Consider the following 19814-nt stretch of genomic DNA (forward strand, 5'->3'; position numbering starts at 1 on the left):
TGGCAGGCAGGGCCGCCAATGGTGCCGCGCGGGGGGCGCGGGGCGGGCCGGGGCCGGTCCGCCATGTTAGGCTCCTCGGGCCGGCTGACAGATCTTCCCTCGCTTCCTCGGGAGCGCGGCATGGAGCCGCAGGTGAACCTCCGCGTCACCTGCCGTGGGGAGACCCAGAGCTTCCTGGTGTCAGACTCGGCGCACACGACGTGGGCAGACGTGGAGGCTATGGTGAGCACGGCCCGGTCCGCTGCGGGGCCGCAGCCGCGGGCAGCCGTCGCGGTGAGGCGCTGGGGGCGTAAGCGCCTCTCTCAGGGCCTGGTATCTTCTTTCTTGGCTTCCTAATCCGTGTCCCCCGTTTCATAGGCTGTTAGAACTGGGATTCTGTTCTGCTGCAGTCTCAGTTTTGCGTTTAGCGTTAACGGTAATTTTTCCTCCTGTTATATACTTAGAGTGGTGCGGAAAGCCTCTTTTAGTAAAGCTTCTTATGGGTCGCTTGTTTTTCTGTGTGAGCAGGTGGCCATAGTTGTGTGCTTTGCTCTTTCCCGCAGTTGTGGATACTTGGTTTTGGCACTGCACCCCTATAAAGTACAGTGTGTGCCTCTTGCCCACCGTTCTTGTACTCATTGAAGTGAATATGGTGGAGTCACACGCTTGTGTTGCTTACAGAGCGTTTTCCTGAAGACTTATCTTTGCTCTCGGGGATACCGAGTCACTAACGTACTTTTTTGGTTTTTGCCTTCCTGGTACCTTGTGCGTGCAGGGTGGGATATAAGTGTTTTTGGTAGTGGGCCGTAAGCGTATAGACAGTTGCTTTATGAGGGTGTGTATATCATGGACTTGGTATATCAAAGAGTTTTTGTTTGGACATTTGTTTCTAGTGTTATCTAGTGAAAATTCCTGTATTGGCTGAGGTTGAAATTGCATAGTGAGGATTCCCTTGGCTATGATGAAGCTGCAGTGATTTATTTTTTTTCAGTGTTGTGGCAGCTGTTTTGTTGGTGGTTTGTTTTTTTTTTTTTTAGTTTGCTCTCAAAGTTGCATCTTCAGAGATCTTGCCAGTGTTTTATTTTCTCACTTTCAGTTCTTTTTTTAGCCAACATATTCCAGTGTACCTTGTAGGAGGTTCTTGCATTGTGAATTACTCAAAGTTCGACCTGCATCATCTTCGCTCACTGTATTTCAGTCTTCTAGAAGAGGGGGTAGTTCAGGCTTAAAATACTTGTTGATGAGTCGACCCTGCAGGAATGTCTGAACTAGTCAGAATCCTGCTTGTCTCAAAGCTGGAAGCAGATTGCTACGTCAGCATGGTGTTGCCCTTAATCTTAAGTAGTCCGAGAGCGAGGGTGTGTTTGTTCAAGGTGTGGTGTTCTACGACAATAATGTTTCTCTAACCAAGGTAGTACCGCTGGGTGTCTCTGCACTATGTTGTGTGAATTACTGTTTCAAGATAGTATTAATTAAACTGTGTCTTTCCTATGTTTTAATGTAATATTAAACATCCGGTGTTTATAAGGCATAACCCCATCTCTGGTTCTAGCTTGAGCTTTACATGAACAATCTGTGGTACTAGATGATGTAGATACAGATCACAGCTTCTTCTTGACAAGCTGAGTTGGTTCTCTCGCTGCACTCCCAACATTGATTTGGGATATATCACTGGAAGAACCTGCCTGTTGCACATTCATTGCAGAATGTATGTAGCTATGTCATTGTGCTCTTGTGGGGCTATGAAGTCCCAGCCATCTGCTGTCTTCTAAGGCTGCTAGTGTTCTTATGTTAAGTCTAGGCTAGCAGAATGCGTCTCGGACAGAGCAGCTTTTCAGAGAGAGTTTCTGTCAAGAAAAATACATCTTGAGTAGGTAAATGGTACAAAAATGCACATGAGCCTTAAAGACTGTTGTTACTCAACACAGGAAAACAACCACCTTAATTCATGTTTAATTTGATGCTGTTCATTCTGCCCTATTAAGGCAAAATACGAATAGCTACTCAGCTTTATTCTCCTAATTCTGATCTGTGTAATGGATTTATATGTTCCCATGAACAGTGCATCAGCCAGTGAGTAGCAGAATGAGATACTTCGCTCTTTTTAGTACTTGAATTAATCCTAGTTTCTCGAAGTACAAATAGTTTTGTGGAAAAAAAAGTCTGATCACCAGTGTGAGCTGTCTTCCTTGTGCTTTATAATGTAAAAGTTAGCATTTGGTGGTTGTTGGCTTTAGCCTTTGTATATTGCACTGTTTACCATGCCTGAGTTCGTTAACCCTGAGCTAGTCCTCTTATAATGGAAAGGTTGTTATTATTTATTTTGGGGTAAACATTAACTAGGGAAGGTGGCACAAGAAAGAAATGAATTTTTTTCTTTTCATTATAGAAAGTTAGTAAAGGTTGGAGGTAAGGCACTGGGTAGAGTTGTTCAACTTCAGAAGAATGAATTTTGTAAAACAGTGTTTATTTCAACTGAGAAACTGGAGGGAGGGACGGAAGGGTTAAAACATTTTTCCTTGCCAATAATTATGGTTAACTGAAAACATCTACAGTCCTGTCTCATTGTGGTTTTGTGTTCCTTTTGCCTTACAGGTTAAAGTTTCATTTGACCTGGACAACATTCAGATCAAATACGTTGATGAGGATAACGATGAGGTAAAATGCCCCCCACTCTCCCAGCAGGTCTACCAAAATATGACTGGTGTGAACCTTTTCGCCTCTTGATAATTTATAGTGGATCTTTCGGGAGTGTCTGTTATATGGGTCGGGGTTATGGTTTTGCCCCTTTGGTAAGAAAATAGCTATAAGTCTTGTGGTTTCACTCTTAATGTGGCATACTTATTTTAAAATACTACTTTAGGAGCTACTGCCTTTTTTTCCCCACCCCATAGAAGCAGCCAGTGGCTCTATGTGCTCTGAGGGAAGGATGCTTCTGTTGAGGGACTCTTTTTTTTTTTTTTTTTTTTAATCAGGATTAGGTAGTTGTAACTATTTGTGTTTGCAGCCATGGTAAAACCCTGTCTCTTCAATCTATACTTCTTCCTCTGAAAAACGTAGATCCCCTGTCATTAGCACATGTTTGCTTCAGTGGTCTGGTGTACTCAAATCCTCTGCTTGTTTTATGCAAACGCTATAATCTCCAAGCAGATTACTGATTCAGGAAACAAATTGGTTACTTCTAGTTGTCCTTGTTGAGTAACTTCCTGCTTGGCATAACCTCACCCTCTCATACTCTTTCTGTTTATCTAGAGATTTAGAGTAGAATGTAGCTCTCAAACAAAGTGTAACTTTTGCAAACTCTGTGTTCCACTACTTGATTTGTAGCTCTACTAAATTGCAGAGATGGGGATCTTTGTGTGGGTTTTTTTTTTCCCCCTAAGGGGAAATGTCAAGATGTTTCTAACATTTATGAGAGAATCTCCCCTTATTTTTCAGCCTGTATGTATACAAATTTATAACTGCATCTGCTAAAGATCTTTTTCAAATACTAATAGAGTAACATCGTTCAGAATCATGCAGTGCTGTAGTGATTAAATATCTTCTTGTATGAGTAATTTCTACATGCAAAATTGATAAATGAGCACCTGTAGAAGATAGGCTTGGGTTGTATCTAAATCAAAGAATAGTTTCACGCTGGGCATTAAAAGCATCTGGGTCCAACCTCTGTGTGCCTGTGTAGCGAACCCAGTGGAACTGGTGCCAGTGTACTTCCAGTAGATGAAACAGCACGTGTTCTGGATGCTAGTAGGTGCCAGAGGCCTTGCTTATTGTGCAAACCTAATAAAAACCAACACAACATTGATTAATGATTAAACACGGCAGCAATAACAAATACCTGAAGGAGTGGTATTTTAGAAACTCTGAATAAAAGTGCATTTATTCTGAAAGCATGTTAATTTTAAGAGAATCACAAAAATATATTGATAGCTATTATTCACTGTTATTTCTCTTTGCAGGTCTCTGTGAATAGCAAAGGTGAGCTGCTATTTTACTGAAGTGAAATCAGTAAAGAGACCCCGACTGTTGTTCATGGTTTTGGAGAAGCAGCTGAGAATGTTTGCTTTTTGATTTTTGGATTTTGTGTATGGTTGGGTATCAAATTCTTCCCAAAGGAAGGAGGTTTTGATCTATAGGAACAAATTGGAAATTACTAAATTAATGGAATGCTAAGTCTCTAGGCCATGAGAACATTTGCTTGTTGCTGTATATACAACTTCTTCCTTCATTAGCACTATTTTAAAAGAATTTACTGAAGTTATGGGAGACACCCCTTGATGTAAGGGTCCCTAAATACTATGTGCTAAATTTAGATCTGCTGTTTGAGACAGGGAAAATTCACATTTCTTTCTCTTGTTCTTTAGAGGAATATGAAGAAGCTCTGAAGGTAAATGCTCTCTTTGACTTTTTTCAATATATTCATCCTTCTCCAATTAAATTTGGTGTAGCTGAGGAAAAAAACAGCATTACCTGGCCCATGGAAATCAGAATAGCTCAGTTTCTAGCTTTGGACATGAGCTTAAATGTTTTGCTATGATTTTTTTCCATCCAGGCTAATCTTGATCTGTATAAATTAGTTGAATAGGCAGTTGTAGTTCAGGGCCCTGAGCAGCCAATTCTTTGGTTAAATGGCTTTCTCAAACACTCAAACAGTAATCTCATGTTTGGAGGTACTGGGCTCTAATGGGATCGCTTTAAAAATCTTGCCACATAGACTCTAATGTTGTGCTCTCTGGCAATAAAACTTCAGTTGGTATCAATGCTTAGTTACTTTATAAGCAGCGAATTTTACTTAGACAAAATAAGAATTGCATTCCTTTAAATTTTAGTTGTACAGTACTAATGCTTTCCAAACTTTTTGCTCATGGTCTGAATTTCAAATCTGATAATAATTTTAAAATAATAATAGATGGAAATTTACTGTAAGTTCCTGGACAGAATCTATGTTGTTTGCTGGCTCTCAGGAACAGCTTTATTGCGGATTGAAAAATTCCTGCAAAATATCTGGATAATTAACCGTTTGCTTTTAGTAAACTTTCTAATAAGCGTATTGGTAACCTTTAAGAAAGGCAGAATAGACTATCAGCTGACTGTACCTTGGCATTTCTATCAATTTTTCTTTTTGTGTGTCTTAGTCTTTCCCAACCTCTCCAGTTTAGTGCTGTATTTTTACAGGATTTTGTATGTTGTTTGTAAGTGGAGTAAATATGTATGTATGTACTGTTTATTTAGATTGCAGTTAAACAAGGAAATCAACTTCAGATGAATGTGTATGATGAAAACTCTTCTCCGAAAGAAACTTCATATTCTTGTTCTTCGCAACTACGTGAAAAAACTGTGACAGAAAAGTTAGCACTTCTTAAAGATGAGAAGAAACCTCTTTCGCCCTATTCCGTGCTAGCTCAGGAGTTAGAGGAAAACTTAAAAAATGAAAAGGAGCTGACAATTCAGGTAGGATGCAGAGCTGGATTGGATATTCATTAAAACAAAGAATTCATAACTGTAATTCACTTTATAGGCTGATCATCATCTTTACCCGTATAAAACCTCTGAGTTCAGAAGTTGATCTTCATTTTCAGCTGCCTGCAGTCATTGAAGCTTGCAAAATTGTTTGAATGTCTTCAAGAGGATATTTTGGTGCTGCGTTTAGAAATGCAGGTTCTTTCATGTTGACCATTCTTAAGTATCGGTCTCCTGAAGCCCTGATTGCCATCTAATAACTTCCAGTTGACCTGATTTCTTTGGCTTTGATGTGTAATTACACTCAAATGCTAATAAAGCAGAAATCTTTTAGGAAAATGTCAGTGACTTGCTTGTGTTGCTTTTCCACCATTTTCCAAAGACCTTGAATATTTTTTTTTGTAAAGGCATTTGAGGGGAGAGCTATTTGAAGGTGGTTACCTTGCTGTATTGAGGGCTTTTACAGCTTTGCATACTTAAGGTTTGTAATTTATTTTTGTGGTGTGTTTTTTTTTGTTTGTTTGTTTTTACTCCAGCAAAAGTTAAATCACACTAGAACAGGAAGAACAAATGATAATCCTCCAGAATGGTTTACTAGCTACTTGGAAACAGTAAGTGCATTTTCTTCTGAATTTTAGTATTCTTAAAGGAATACATAGGAGGCTGTGGGTGGAAAAGATACCTGTGGTGCCTCTCGTACATACGATCACACTTGCTCTCAGTGCTTGTGACCAGGATCTTAAAGGGCATTTAGGCAGCTAATCACTAGACAGTACAGTGTAGGTGTTACCTTAAAAAAAAAAAAAAAATAAAAATGTTGATACATGCCGCTTGTCAAAAGTGGATTGTTTGGTTTATGGATTTGATTGGTTTGAGTGTAGTTTTAAGCAGCTCCCACGCTAGAATCCTTGTTGCAGTCCAGATAGTCATAGGAAGTTCAGGGTACTCGTGATGAGGGTGAGCATGAAATACAGTGTTGCTGTTGGAGAGTCTTGTTTGACCAGTTTCAGTAGGGTAATACTTAGGGTTTCTTGGGATTTGAAGCATTTGATGACCTTGCTTTTCTTGATTGTTCAGTTTAAGAAAATACTTTCAGGAAGCCAATGAGTATAACCTATAGGTTAATAAGATGCGGGTGTTACCTTGTTTTGAACAGCTAATAAACATCACTGAGAAACAGTTGGATGTGAATGCTAAGAACTAATTAGCTAGTGAGTTCTTGAAACTAATAGGTACGGTGGTGCAATAGTATATGCATTTATGTTGAAGCTTTTCTTTTCCTAGAATCTCCCTTCCTTTGCCACCTCTTTATACAAACTGAAGGGTCGGGAACTTAATGGTTGTATTTAAAACATCCCTGGTGGACAAAATCAGGACTTACTGATAGAGGCGCCAGAAGGGTTTGTTAGGGGTTTGTGTTAATTATCTCAGAGATTAGTTTCCTTCCCTTCATGCAAGGTTATGGAAGAACCTTAATATTGCGAACATGAATGTATGATTTTTAATTTGCCTTGATAAAACCAATGGGCTGATATTTTCTAAAATACAAATCCTCTTTGAGGAATGTGATACTTGTTTAGTTTCATCTGGAATGTGCTGCGGGGAGGTGGGAAGTGGATTCTGAGCTGCTTTATGATTTGTAGATTGGGAGACTTGGGGCAAGTAGTTGAACTTTTGAAGCCGCATGGGTGGGTCTCATCCGTGACAACTTTAATTTTTTTCCAGTTCAGGGAACAAGTAGTTAAGGAAACTGTTGAGAAACTGGAACAGAAGCTGTATGAGAAGCTTGTTCATCACAGTCAGCCTCCAGATTTTTCCGAGAGCTCTATTACAGCAGCACCTCCAGCTTCAGAGAGTGAATCAGTGAATGGAAACCAGTGTGACTGGCTGATCTCCTGCTGCAACTGCCAGGCCCGAATTGTTGGAGTTCGCTACCAGTGCAGGTAGCATATGCTGGGAGATGGGAGTGTGGGGCACCCCTAACACGTAGGGCATGGGAATGAGTCTGAGAAACTATCTTGATGTCGTAGACTTCTAGATTTCTGATCTGCAGCATGCTGTACATTTCAGAACCTCTGTATGTGTCTCACAAACAGCTTATGTTCTTTGCCATGGTGACTAGACTTTATCTGCGTAAGAGCAGGATTAATACTATTTTGAGAAAATGTGGCTGTTAAAACAGAGTGAGAGAACGGTATAGCACCTCCTGTAGTCTCAAGCACTTTTTACCTTTTTTTGCATATAACATGCAATAATTGTAAAGGAAGGTGTTTCCTTTCAGTTAACTAAACAAAAAAGCAAAACTTAACCACCAGTCTGTAATAGTCCTTTTAGTTCTGACAGCCAATGAGACTAAGGCAGGTCATGGGTTTTTTTAATGATCTTACTGTTGTCAGTCTAATGTTATGAAATAGGTTTTGATAAGTGTCTCAAGTGATGTGTTAGAAGTGAGGTTTTTATTTGAGTGAGGCAACTGATGCAAAGGTAAGTATCTTAGGACTAGGCAGCAGCAGTGAATGTAATGCCAACAGAGGTTTTTCTTTGAATGTTTATTTTTCTTGCTGGCAGGAATTGACAGTGTTTTTTACCAGTCCTGTTCCTGCAGAAGCAATTTGCTTTGCATCCCTGAGTATTTCAGTTGACTTTATCCTCTGTATTTTTATAAGATGGTGTTTCTGGCATTGGATTTCAGTATAATGTTTTATCCTTTATAGCGACAATTGTTAGTCACTTGTGCTAAAGGAAGTGTCAGGTTTTTTTCAGCGTGTGTTCAAGAAGGAAGTGAGAACTGTGTTGCAGTTTTGCCAAGAATAGAGATACTGATCTAGATATTCCATATGGCTCCAAATATTGATGTTTAAGTGAGAGGACCAGCTTCTGTTTCACTCAGGCACTACTTACAATGGTAGTGGGATACAGAGTTGTTTCTCTGCAGAAATGTAAGGATTAATTAACCTTCATTGTCTTTTTCTAGTGTCTGCCTCTTCGTAACCTTCTGGTTTTTCTGCTTTGCAGCCTTTGTCCAGCCTACAATATCTGTGAACAGTGTGAAGCAGGAACGTATGCACACGATCCTAATCATGTCTTGTTAAAGCTGCGAAGACCTGTACTATGTGTTGCTGAGAATTACAGCCCTGCGGAGTTTTCGCCTCGCCTGCCTGCTACTCTGGAGCAAGTTAGGTAAATAGTGACATCTGTCAGTACCAGACAAGATTATCCTGACAGCAAAGTGGAAACACCTGTATTGGGGTTGATGTTTTGTTTTAGAGATAACAAGAAGTGGAAATGGTACTCAAACTTCATTGCAAGTAGCTAAAAATAGCTGTATGCTTATAAATGGCCTAAGTCATAAATCTTACAGCATTTTTAATAACAAAGTAGAAAAGGCAGAATTTTGTGTCGTAGGTGGGTAGCAAACTTTGAGAGCTTGCTTTTTCTTTGAGAATACTGTAATTTGCCTTTGAGTTTGCTCTTTCACTGAGACCATTCAAAATATCTTCACAAGCAACTATAAAGTTATTCTTTTAGAATCATCTGTTCTCCAGTCTAAAAGCATGAGACATTGCCTGGAGTGTTCCCTTTGAGACTAAGGCTGTGTTGGCTAAAGCTGAATTCTGATGAATTTAGTGTATTGTAACAAGGTGGCTTACTCTCTCTGCAGGCTCCAGAAACAGATGGACAAAAGATTTCTGAAGGCAGAAAAGCAAAGATTACGAGCAGAGAAGAAACAGCGAAAGGCAGAGGTCCGAGAGCTCAAAAAGCAGCTAAAACTGCACAGGAAAATTCATCTGTGGAACTCCGTCCATGTATTGGAAACTAGTGGCTCACCTACTCTGAAATCTGAGAGTCTCCAACCTAATACCTTCATGTAAGAGATGTTGACAGCTGAGCATTCCTTAGTTGTGCTGTCTGTCCTTCGTGATGAGACCAAGTTAGCGTAGCAGGAGGAAGGTTATGAAATTGCTCATTTAAAGTATCAGTTGTCGTTGGATTCTGTGAGAATTTTGTCTAAATGGAACTTGCAAGGTGGAGTGGTTTTACTGTTTTTTTACTTGGGAGGAGAGTAGCAGCAGAAAAAAAGCAACTGATAGTTATTAACAGAAACTTACAGAGTTATATAGATTAGGAGGAAGGGGAATGCCTGGGATCACATGTGTATGCATGCATGCGCATACGGTGTAAACTCACGTTACTGCCAGTTTTAAAAAAGCCTGGATCTTCCTGGTATATTACGTGTCTCTGCGTAAAGTCAAGTACATTCCGTGTGCTTATGTTCAGCGCCCTTTTCATTTTCTTTTTCCTTTTTTCTGTGATCTTAGGCTGAGGCTCACTAGACAGCAGCCTTTGCAGGCAACCATTTTGCATTTTCTGTTCCCTTCGGTTTTATGAATGTACAGGTGTAAAACTTGTATAGTTCTAGTTTCTTTAATTTATCCCTTCCATTTAGGGCATTTAAATGTCAAATTAACATTAATCAGTTACTTATGTTTGTGGAGAGCTTGAAATAGCTGTCTTTGCTTCCTTTTTGCTGAACAGGCATATTACAGGAACAAAACCCATGCTAATTTAAGTCCAAAGTCTTTTTTTAGGTCTTCTAAAGTTGTCATGTGTATGAACCGTTTCACCAGTCTCCCCTCAGTGTGCCCAAATTAACAGTAAAGCTTTGGATTAAAACTCTTTGAGCCCCTTTCAGGAAAAAACTGCAGTATCTTGCTGAAAATGTTGTTTGTAAGGCCAAATAAGACACTAGTGTTAGACTATGGTACAATCTTTTTGATTCAGCATCATAAAGATGACAACTTTTCTCTAGCAGAATAGCATAGCCCGAAGTTCTGTCAGACTAAATCAAATCGAGTGAAGAACAGTGAACTTTTCTCTGTTAATCCTGAGTTCTGTAATTATGATAATATTCTTCCAAATAAGCAAATCTTGTTTTGATGCATTTTTTTTCCTTAAGCAAAGGAAAGCAAACTGCTACGTGATGTTTAGACTTAAGATGAAAACAGTAGCTAAAATGTTAAATATTTTGAAACGCCTCTAGAGATAAAAGAAGAAAACAAACTAAATGGCCTCTTCCATTTTTTTTTTTAGCCAGTGAAAGAGCAGCTGGAGGATTTCCTCAGTCTTGCTGGTTTTTTGATGATTTTTTGTTTGTTTGTTTGTTTGTTTCCTCCCCTCCAATCCCAGGAGTCCTAGTCAACCCATCCAGGCAATTGTCCCAACACTAAGTGCAGTATTTGTGGATGAGAATTTGCCAGATGGGACTCACTTGCAACCGGGAACAAAGTTTGTCAAACACTGGCGAATGAAAAATACTGGCAATGTGGAATGGAGCTCAGACACAAAGGTATCTTTCTTTTGCTGTTCCTTTTACACATTAAAATAGTTCTGGAAGATAATACTTATATGCATTAGGAATTTGAATTCTGTGTCAGAACCCGCTTAGCCTTTTGTTTGGCCTGTTAATTCACAAGCTGGGCCTTTTGGGGCAATAAGCTGTCTAGGTACTCTTTACAACTGCGGAGTGCAGGAGGAAGGCGATCAAGATTAACATCACTGAACATGTCTTCCAGTGCTGTTATAATGTCACAGTTCCACCTTGTTTAGAATAGGTGTGTTGCTTTTCTGACTTCAAAAAGCCTTTCCTGTGTGAGTGACTGAGTTCCTGTTGAAAGCTGGAAGTTGTGGCGATAGTGACTAATGTGAGAATGTTTCCTAGCAGCCGCTCTTCTCCATGCCTGGCGTCTGCGTGGCCTTTCAGCAAAGGAGCTTTGAAGTGCTCCTTACTGCCCGCAGTTTGCAGAGAAGTTTGTGAAGTTAACTTTTGCTTTTTTCTGTTGTATATTTCAGCTGAAACTTATGTGGGGAAATCTGACCTTGGCATCTTCTGAAAAAAAAGATGTGTTAGTGCCATCCCTTCCATCGGGACAAGTAGGAACTGTTTCAGTTGAGTTTGTAGCTCCTAATATAGAAGGAACTTACACTTCTCACTGGAGACTGTCACACCGAGGGGAACAGTTTGGGCCCAGGATCTGGTGCAGTATTGTTGTGGATCCCTCCCCAGCTACTGACTCTGTAGAAAGCAATTGGAAGGAGAAAGCTTCCAGCACCAAACAGGCAAGTAACTCACACGGTATTTGGGGCAGTTATAAGTTGCTTAGTAGAAGGAGCAATGAATATCGTTTGTTGCAATGGCGTAGTGTCCCTAGCTATATTGATTTCCAGGGGATTCTTTTAGTTGTTTGCTTCTAATTTCTATTTTTAATAGAAGATAAACAACGTTTATTGCATTTGTGAGCTCTAAGATGGTCATTCTTTTTGACAGGCATGGGATTAGTTATCAGTCTGTTGCAGCTATTTGTCTAGTTCTTTGATTGAACTGAAACACTGCAGGATTTATCTTTATGTTAGATCTTGTCTTTTTGGCTGTAAAATGAGTTAGATTAAATCTCTTTTTAAGTTATTTGTGTTCTTGTACACACTATTCAGACATTACGTTTCATGCAATTGTTTTATTTGCTGCCTGCCTTAAGGTGCTTCTGTGGCAAATTTTTTTTTTTTTTTGCTTTTGCAGGATGCTACCTTAAAGACAGAAGCAGGTGCTCCACTGATGGGTGAAATCATGGAGCAGGCTGAAATACCTCTGCCAACTATTCCTTTAAAGATCAAAAATCTGCCAAGTGAGAGGGAATTTTATATCCCATCTGTTGATCTTCTCACCGCACAGGTAAAGTGCTAAAATTCAGGTAGAGATAAACCACCTTGAGTTTGGTATCTAGATACATAGACATCTATAAGAACAAAAAGCTTTTGAGCTCTAAAATAGCCACTGTGTTTTCAGGAAGAGTATATTGTATTTTATATAGCAGAACTATTTTTTTAAATTAGTACTGGGGACTGTCACTGTACGGAAGGTACATGCAGGGCAGACTAAGTTTCTCAATAAAGAGTCACAGAGTTGGGTCTTTCTCTGGCCCCTAGCAAGGGGGTGTTTACCTTTGCCTCTTGCTAACCTAATTTGTGTACCATATTCTACAATGTAGATATATATTATGGGAAAACTGACCTCTGAGATCGTGCCAGGTAGCTACCAAGGTGGAGTAGACTTATTTGTAAGTTGATGGTATCTAACGCTGGGAAGTACAGCATAAGATTTCCATTTCAGGGTTTGCTGATGAAAAACGTGTGGTGTTTCTTTATGTAGGATTTGCTGTCCTTTGAGCTGCTGGACATTAATATTGTGCAGGAATTGGAGCGAGTGCCACACAATACTCCTGTTGGTAAGGTTCTTCTCATATTCTGTGTGCTGTCTCTAGTATTCTGAGTTAACTGCTTACCCAATGAAAAGCTGAACTTATTTGTGCAAAAGACATATTTGCTCTTCAGGTTGGAGTGTCTTCCCAGCTCTCCTGTCTTTTCATTTAAATTCTTGCCGCAGTCTTAGAGGATATATTTGATAGTGCTTTGTATCCTTTGTATTTTTCAGTCTTGGCTTCTTTTCAGCTTCACATCCGCAAGACTCTAAGATTCCAGACATTGAAGGCGGCTGCCACTTTCTTTGCTCACCCAATGCCAGTGTAATGCAAAGCTAGTTGTTTATTTCTCCAAATTATCCGGGGAGATAACTGGGCTTCTTCAGCCTTGGAAGAATATCCCTTAAAAAAGGATAACTTCTTAAAAGGTTGCCTCCTGGAGGAAGGAAAGTTCCTACTCCTTTAGGGCCAATTATCTTTGCTACCTTTGTTTTTCAGACATGACTCCATGCATGTCCCCTTTGCCACACGATAGCCCCTTGCTGGAGAAACCTGGCTTAGGGCAGATAGAGGAGGAGAATGAGGGGAGCGGATTTAAACCAGTGCCTGGTAAGCAGTAGCTGTGGGGAGCTTGGGTGTGAGGGGAGGAGGATATTGTCACTTTTGTTCAGTCAGCAGTCTTGTTGTCTAAAAAGAATGTTAACTTCTATCTTTCCCTTCGTGGAAAAACAAGCAGTTGTTTGGCTCATAAACCTGTAGTCTGATCCCACTCTCTGATTGTAGAGATTGGAGCGTAATATATGTAGAATTCAGAAATACAAATGCTTCTCTTGATTTGTCCAACTACTGGAATTGTTGGGAGAATTGACAATTTGCCTCTTGTAGACTAGATCACACTCAAAACACTCCAGGTGTGGCCCCCATACTTCTCAATCACTTTCATGTTCAACTTGAACTGAATTCCAAAATCTTTGAATTGTTAAAAAGAATTAACACATAGAGTCAATATTAACCTTGGCTAGCCTAAAAAAAAAATCTTTTTATGCTTACATTTCCTTCTGGTGGTGTTAAAATAACCTGTTATGTTTCCCTTTCAAAGGAATGACAGAAGCTTGCTTTCCTGCAGATACTTGCATGGTGAAAGTGAAAGCTGAACATCCGTTGAACCAGGAAGAAGGGGAAGAAGATATGAGTGGGACTCAGTTTGTCTGTGAAACTGTAATTCGCTCTCTAACCCTAGATGCTGCACCTGACCATAAGCCTCCACAAAAAAAGAAAATCCTGCAGAGTAAGTACTGTCCTTAGGTGGCTTCTGTGGCTTTGCTTTTTAGCAGTCAGACACTGGCCACCAATTGCCCTGCAGTGCAGGTGGCGATATCATTTTAATTGTTTTTCCTGCTTGTTTTATTAGACTCTTTACAAACATTGCAAGACACCTTCGGTTGCAATATGATAAATGAAGAATGTCCTAGGATAAAAACCAATTCCACTTCCAAAAAGGAAGCAAAGATTCATCAGTCAGAAGCAATGACAGAAATTGCCTGTGGTAAGTAAAATAGGTTTGAATTTAAGATAAAACTGTAATAAGGGCTATAAAAAAAAAATCTGTGTGTGTAAAAAAGATCTGACACTGTTCTAGGAAACTGATCCTCATTAGATCAAGAGAATCATTATTACATCAGAAAATTGGTGTCAGGACTGAACAAGCAGCTAGTTTAACAGTTGCTTTGAAAAAGTGAAATTGATACATAAAGGTTCCAGTGGGGCATTCAGATAAGTGCTCATATGTTGCGCGTGGCTGGTGCTTTTTCCAAGTCGGTGCTTTGAACTTTGTGATGCGTGTAATTCAGGAGCTGAAAACTACTGTTTAAGTTCTCAGTGTAGCTCCTATTCCTGTTTTTATTATAAGCATTAGTATCAGCAGCATATCTGCATAGGCTTAACAGTAAGACCTGTTACCCTTTCACACTGCATCCCCCCCTCCTCTCAATAGACAAAGAAAACTATAGCATTAATATCAGCAGCAAAGGTTTACAGTTGTTTCTGAATACTTGCCTTTCATATCTGAGACAATACGGTCCTTGCTGTTATCCATACAAAATGGACAATTGTTAATGCCTCACTTTTCCTGTTAGGGGACCTTCCGCTGTCTGATGAGAGAGCAATCCCCTGTCGTGATACTGGCAATTCTGATGGAGAGGAAGATGATGATAAAGATGATGTTCAAAGTCAAGGCTCCTCTGCTTCATCAGAGGATTATATCATTATTCTCCCTGAGTGCTTTGACACCAGTCGCCCTTTGGGGGAGTCTATGTATAGTTCGGCTCTTTCTCAGCCCAGTCTGGAAAAGACAGGAGAACCTGAAACAGGAGCAGCGAATGCAGAAGGGGGCAGCCAGCCACAGATCCACAGCGTCAGTGATATTTTGTCAACGTCACAAACGCTGCCTGTAGTACCACTAACCCCAGAGGCTGCGGACACCTTACCCCAGACACAGAGGTATGCTGCTTGGACAAGAACAGAAGGGTTGTGTTAGGGCTGCTGTAGAGTCTGCAGGGTGTTGTGCTTAAGTTCAGTGTCCAAACAGAAGCTTTTGTTGCAACAAAAGCTTTGTCACGTCCTGGAGTGAATGTCCTAAATCCTGCAACTCTTTGTAAAGCCTGTACTCACTGATGAGGTGAGTGCGAGAGAGGGAGAGAAGGGAGCACGTGAAGCTTTTCCTCTTGTCTGATGACCTTGACTTACCTACATGTGTACATGTAGAATTAAAGTAGTAAAAGTAATTTTTTTTGCTCTATATTCTCAGGAATCTTGCATCTCTTCAGAATCATATCTCCCAAGAACCAAACATACCAGCTTCAGAGAATATCTCTTCTACTCCTTGTAATCAAATAAGAGAAGGTATTGACAGTACTTAATGAAGGATGCATTCACAGTTGTCATCACCTATTCCTTATGCTTAGTATTGGATTTGATGTTGTCCTGTGCTTGAGGAAAGCAAAAAAACTACCAAGTCATGATTGGTGGTTTTTTTTTTCTGGGCATTGAAATTTTGCTGTATAGAAGATTTGAATAAAGAAATAATTGGCTTTGTGAATTGGCTAAGAGCATTAATTAGAAAGTGTAGGAGGGTACTCAGAAGTATTTGTAGACATCTGGAAAATTACTTTGCTCTGGAATTAATGAGCTATGTATTTAAGCTGTTGTTAAAGTCACTGGGAGCTCAGACAGCAGTTCATGTCATGTTAAAGTAAACACCCACTGACTAATCAGCTAAATTACTTTGGAAATTCTTTTGATTGTTTTGACTGCAGTGAGAATCCTATATCCTAGTTTGTGTCTGGATGACTAAACTTGAAAGTACTAATTTTGGTCTAAATCCCACTGCTTTCCAATTACGTACACGTTGCATCTTTTCAGCGTCTCATTAACGACATGTTGATATGATATTTTTTTCTTCCTGTTCCAGAACCCAGTGGTGAAGACAGTCATGAACCAGGATCTTCTGGACTTCTCACTAGTAAACAGAGGTGCTCAGAATATCCAAGGTAATGAAGCTGTGACTGCACAAATACTGCTTTAAACCAAGAACTGCTAAATCAGTTGCCTAGCAAAACGCATTGGCTTACAGATGGAGTCACTATTTTGGTAGAAAGGCCTCCCTTCTTAAAGGAAACATGCTGAATTACATAATGCTATGGTTTCATAAGATCTTGGTTTCTACTTAGACAGGAATTTGAAAGATGCAGAATTGGCAAGGAAAAGTGTACGAGAAGCTCAAGATGAATCCTTCTAAAGTTCTGTGGGTTTTCTTCTGGAAAATCTCAGGATTCTTAGAATAGGGTTTTCCGAAGTTAGCTACAGAGCTAAGCATCTTAAGATATTGAGACTGGAGGAATAAGACAAAACATTGAGCAGAATATTAAGTGACTTAAGAATTGATGGAAAACAAATGGGAGTTACTCTGGCCTGAATGGATGTGTCACAGTGCACACCTCTCAGGTATAGGTGTACTCTTCTGTGTGAGAATATTTAATTCTTTACAAATGGCTATGTTATGGAAGGCAAACTAATGTACTTAGCATAAAACCACAATTTAATGGAAGGTATCAAGAAAGAAGGAATGAGCTTCCTGGATAGCTCAGTTCCCAAACAGCGGCGATTCCTTTGGATCATAGGCTGTTCTCTCCAACAAGAACTACGTCTCAGTTGGCACATCAAAGGGAAAAACTTGCGTTTCATGTGAAACACTGGCTTGGCTTTACTGACGCTAAAGTAATACCTGACTTCTCTGCAGATACCCTCAAGGAAGCAGCATTGCAGGAGAACTAGTTAAAGGAGCTTTGTCGGTTGCTGCTTCTGCCTACAAAGCATTATTTGCTGGACCGCCCATTATAGAACAGGTAAATGTCTTTCCTGCATGCTATGTGAGTTTCACAGAATGCCAGCCTTAAAATTTTATAGGTCTGTGTTTTATAAAATCAATATTCTGTATAGGACTTCTTGCAACAGTAAAATGCTAAGTTTGATGGCACAGCTTTGAAGTTTGAAGCATGCTGTTCCACCAGCAGGTAGGGAAGTTCATAGTGTGGGGACAGTAGTGTAGCTCTTCCAGCATCATGTAAAGAGTAGTAATTCACCTTTAAGTGAAAGTGAATATAAACAGATTAATTGTGGACAAAAGGGCCTCTGTGCCTTAAATATATTCCACTATAATGCAGGACCACTGCTCCAAATAGCAAAAATAAATTATCTTTTTATAGCTTACCTTAATATCTTTTTTTTTTCAGCAGCCTGCAGCTACGGAAGAGCACACTGCTACCCTTCTATCCAGTCTGTGTGAGATGGGATTCTGTGACAGGCAGTTAAACCTGCAACTGCTGAAGAAACACAACAATAATATGGTTCAAGTGGTAACTGAATTGCTTCAGATCAGTAACAGTGACTGGTACAGCAGTAGATGCTGAACCTTCCTGGTGGAGGCAGGAATCATCTTCCTTGAGTAAACTCGCATTAAACACTGCAACAGTAGCAGGCTGCTCCTCAGCTGCTTTCTGTTTGGAGGTGTGACTAAAACTTTGGCTTTTCTTTGAGCTTTTGACTCTTTTTTTTTTTTTTTTTTCCCTCCTTTCCTCATGGAAATGTCAAACAGTATTTGTCACAGCATCTTATGAATTGGAGACCAGAATTTCAACTGTTGTTTGGAACTCACAGTCTTTAAGTCTCTGATTTCATACTGAATCCTTTTGTCAGGGAATCCTGTAGAATTAATTTAAACTTCCACCCAGATGAGAACTTATCCTTTTATTGTGTGTAAATTTGTTTTTAGGCAGCTGGAAACTTGTTTTGTTGACTTTTAACAAGCTTTGGAGTAGGAACCAATGTAAAATGCTGCTGTAAAATGTAGTCTTGCCTAATTTACGAGAGATCCCCACAACTAGCAAGGTATTTCTTCTGATACAATTTAGTAATTGATTTGTCCAATGCATGATAGTAATGTAACAGACTTAAACCTTACAAATGATTCTTAGAAGGTTGCTCATAAACAAAAGCCATCTTGAACCGTCAGCCTTTGTAAAGTCTGAAAGTGTAACCACCAGGAAAGTTGTTTCTTGTAGCGGAATGAAGCAGGGGAGTGAATTTACCAGCAGCGATTGAACCATCTCGAGTAATGACAGTGCAAAATGTATCTCCAACAGGAAAATATAGCCTACATCAAATATTTTGTTAAAAATGGAGTGTAAGCGCAGGAAATACCTTTCTAAGAATGTCTACAGGCTCTTTGTAAAAGTGTTAAAAAAATTGACTGCTATCTTTTTTTTCCAGTATAGCACAAACCTCTTATTCTGTTAAGACCACATAGAAGATTTGAAGAATGTGTAGAAACCTAGACCCTGAATTGGAGTACAAGTTCTAGTAGTATTTAGGAATGGGAAGAATGCTTGAGGTAGGGATTGCGTGACTTACATTATAGTTTGAAAAACGCATTAACTGAAGTAGTTTTAAGTGTACAGTCTCCTGTGATGGTTCTAGCTGCTCCTGTGTTTCCATTGACACACCTGTAGCATTCATTTTTCTCACAAGATTTTGCTTTTAGATGCCCATATTTAATTTGGAAATCCCAAGAATTCCCTTCAAAATGTGCTGAGAGAGATTTGATTCCGAAGAATCACGAGAAACGAGCCACGTAACCCTGCTGTGCAGTGGTGTATCTGTATGTAACTTTTCAGAGTCCGGTCCCTCTGAAGGGGACAACAGTGTTGGCTATGCTCTTACTTTCAAGCAAACTTTGTTCCTTGCTGCAGTAAGAGACCATTGATCCTAAAATATTTTATTACTGCTGCTTCAAACTAAGGTTTTGTCACAAGATAGCTGAGGCGGTATCAGTATTGTGACTGACCAGGTGATCAGTAGTAGTAATTTTTTTTTTAAAAGACATAATACCCTTAGAGATAAGATACCATTAAAATAATTGAAGAAAAAAAAAAATAAATGTATCATACCATTTTTGTTTTAAACCTATTTTTATAGATTGTGGAAGATATACTCTTAAATGTTTATTTTGAAATACAGTAGAACTATTTTGCAGTGTTTCCCATCTCTCTGTAGACCAGTACAACCGTCTGCTGTGGACCAGATAAAGATCTTTCTGTCACATGAAACTACTGGGTTTTTTTTCCCCTGCCTGAACTTACACATACTGTTTTGAGTACCTTTGGGCTTATGCCTACTCTAGAAGGAGGAGGAGGGAAGGAGATGGATGAAGTGCCGCAGCTGGTGAAGTTTCCAAGCGCTGGGGCTTGTCATCTGCTGTGGCCTGGGCCAGGACACGTGTCCCTTCATCCTTGGAGTGTCAGTGTGTTCTGTAAATTAACAAAACACTAAGGCGTTTGAGAAGGAACACTTCATTGCAGTGTGAAATGCTGTTTTCCTTAGGTTACTTTTTACTAGGGTTTAGATAATGTATGCTCAGGCTTCAGATAGATATATTTCTGTTGGCTTTGTATATTTTGTTAATGGATGCATGGTATAATTTATAATATATTCTATAGTGCACATACGACCTCTGTGTTTTATTTAGGGTGGGGGCCTTGCCCTGGGCTGCGAAGAGGTGGGGTACGG

The 19814-nt window shown here is 39.7% G+C and overlaps 1 protein-coding gene across 6 annotated transcripts; it reads left to right on the forward strand.

The window, feature by feature from the left end:
* The first annotated feature begins 5 nt into the window (after nt 1–5).
* NBR1 (NBR1 autophagy cargo receptor) lies at nt 6–19748 on the forward strand. 6 transcript variants are annotated; one of them, XM_074561689.1, is made up of 21 exons: nt 6–222; nt 2575–2637; nt 3939–3957; nt 4344–4366; nt 5212–5430; nt 5976–6050; nt 7165–7382; nt 8455–8619; nt 9101–9307; nt 10627–10786; nt 11290–11556; nt 12014–12166; nt 12644–12719; nt 13191–13301; nt 13792–13980; nt 14104–14238; nt 14828–15191; nt 15499–15593; nt 16162–16240; nt 16990–17095; nt 17486–19748. In XM_074561689.1, exons 1-21 carry the CDS (start codon nt 19–21, stop codon nt 17657–17659), a joined length of 3102 nt encoding a protein of 1033 aa, XP_074417790.1. In that variant the 5' UTR covers nt 6–18; the 3' UTR covers nt 17660–19748. The 6 variants fall into 6 exon arrangements, with proteins under 6 accessions (XP_074417790.1, XP_074417791.1, XP_074417792.1 ...); XM_074561690.1 differs by having other exon boundaries at nt 13819–13980; nt 17483–19748; XM_074561691.1 differs by having other exon boundaries at nt 13819–13980.
* Nucleotides 19749–19814: the final 66 nt, after the last annotated feature.

The sequence above is a fragment of the Larus michahellis genome, chromosome 18 (genome assembly GCF_964199755.1).
Source record: "Larus michahellis chromosome 18, bLarMic1.1, whole genome shotgun sequence".
NCBI lineage: Eukaryota > Metazoa > Chordata > Aves > Charadriiformes > Laridae > Larus > Larus michahellis.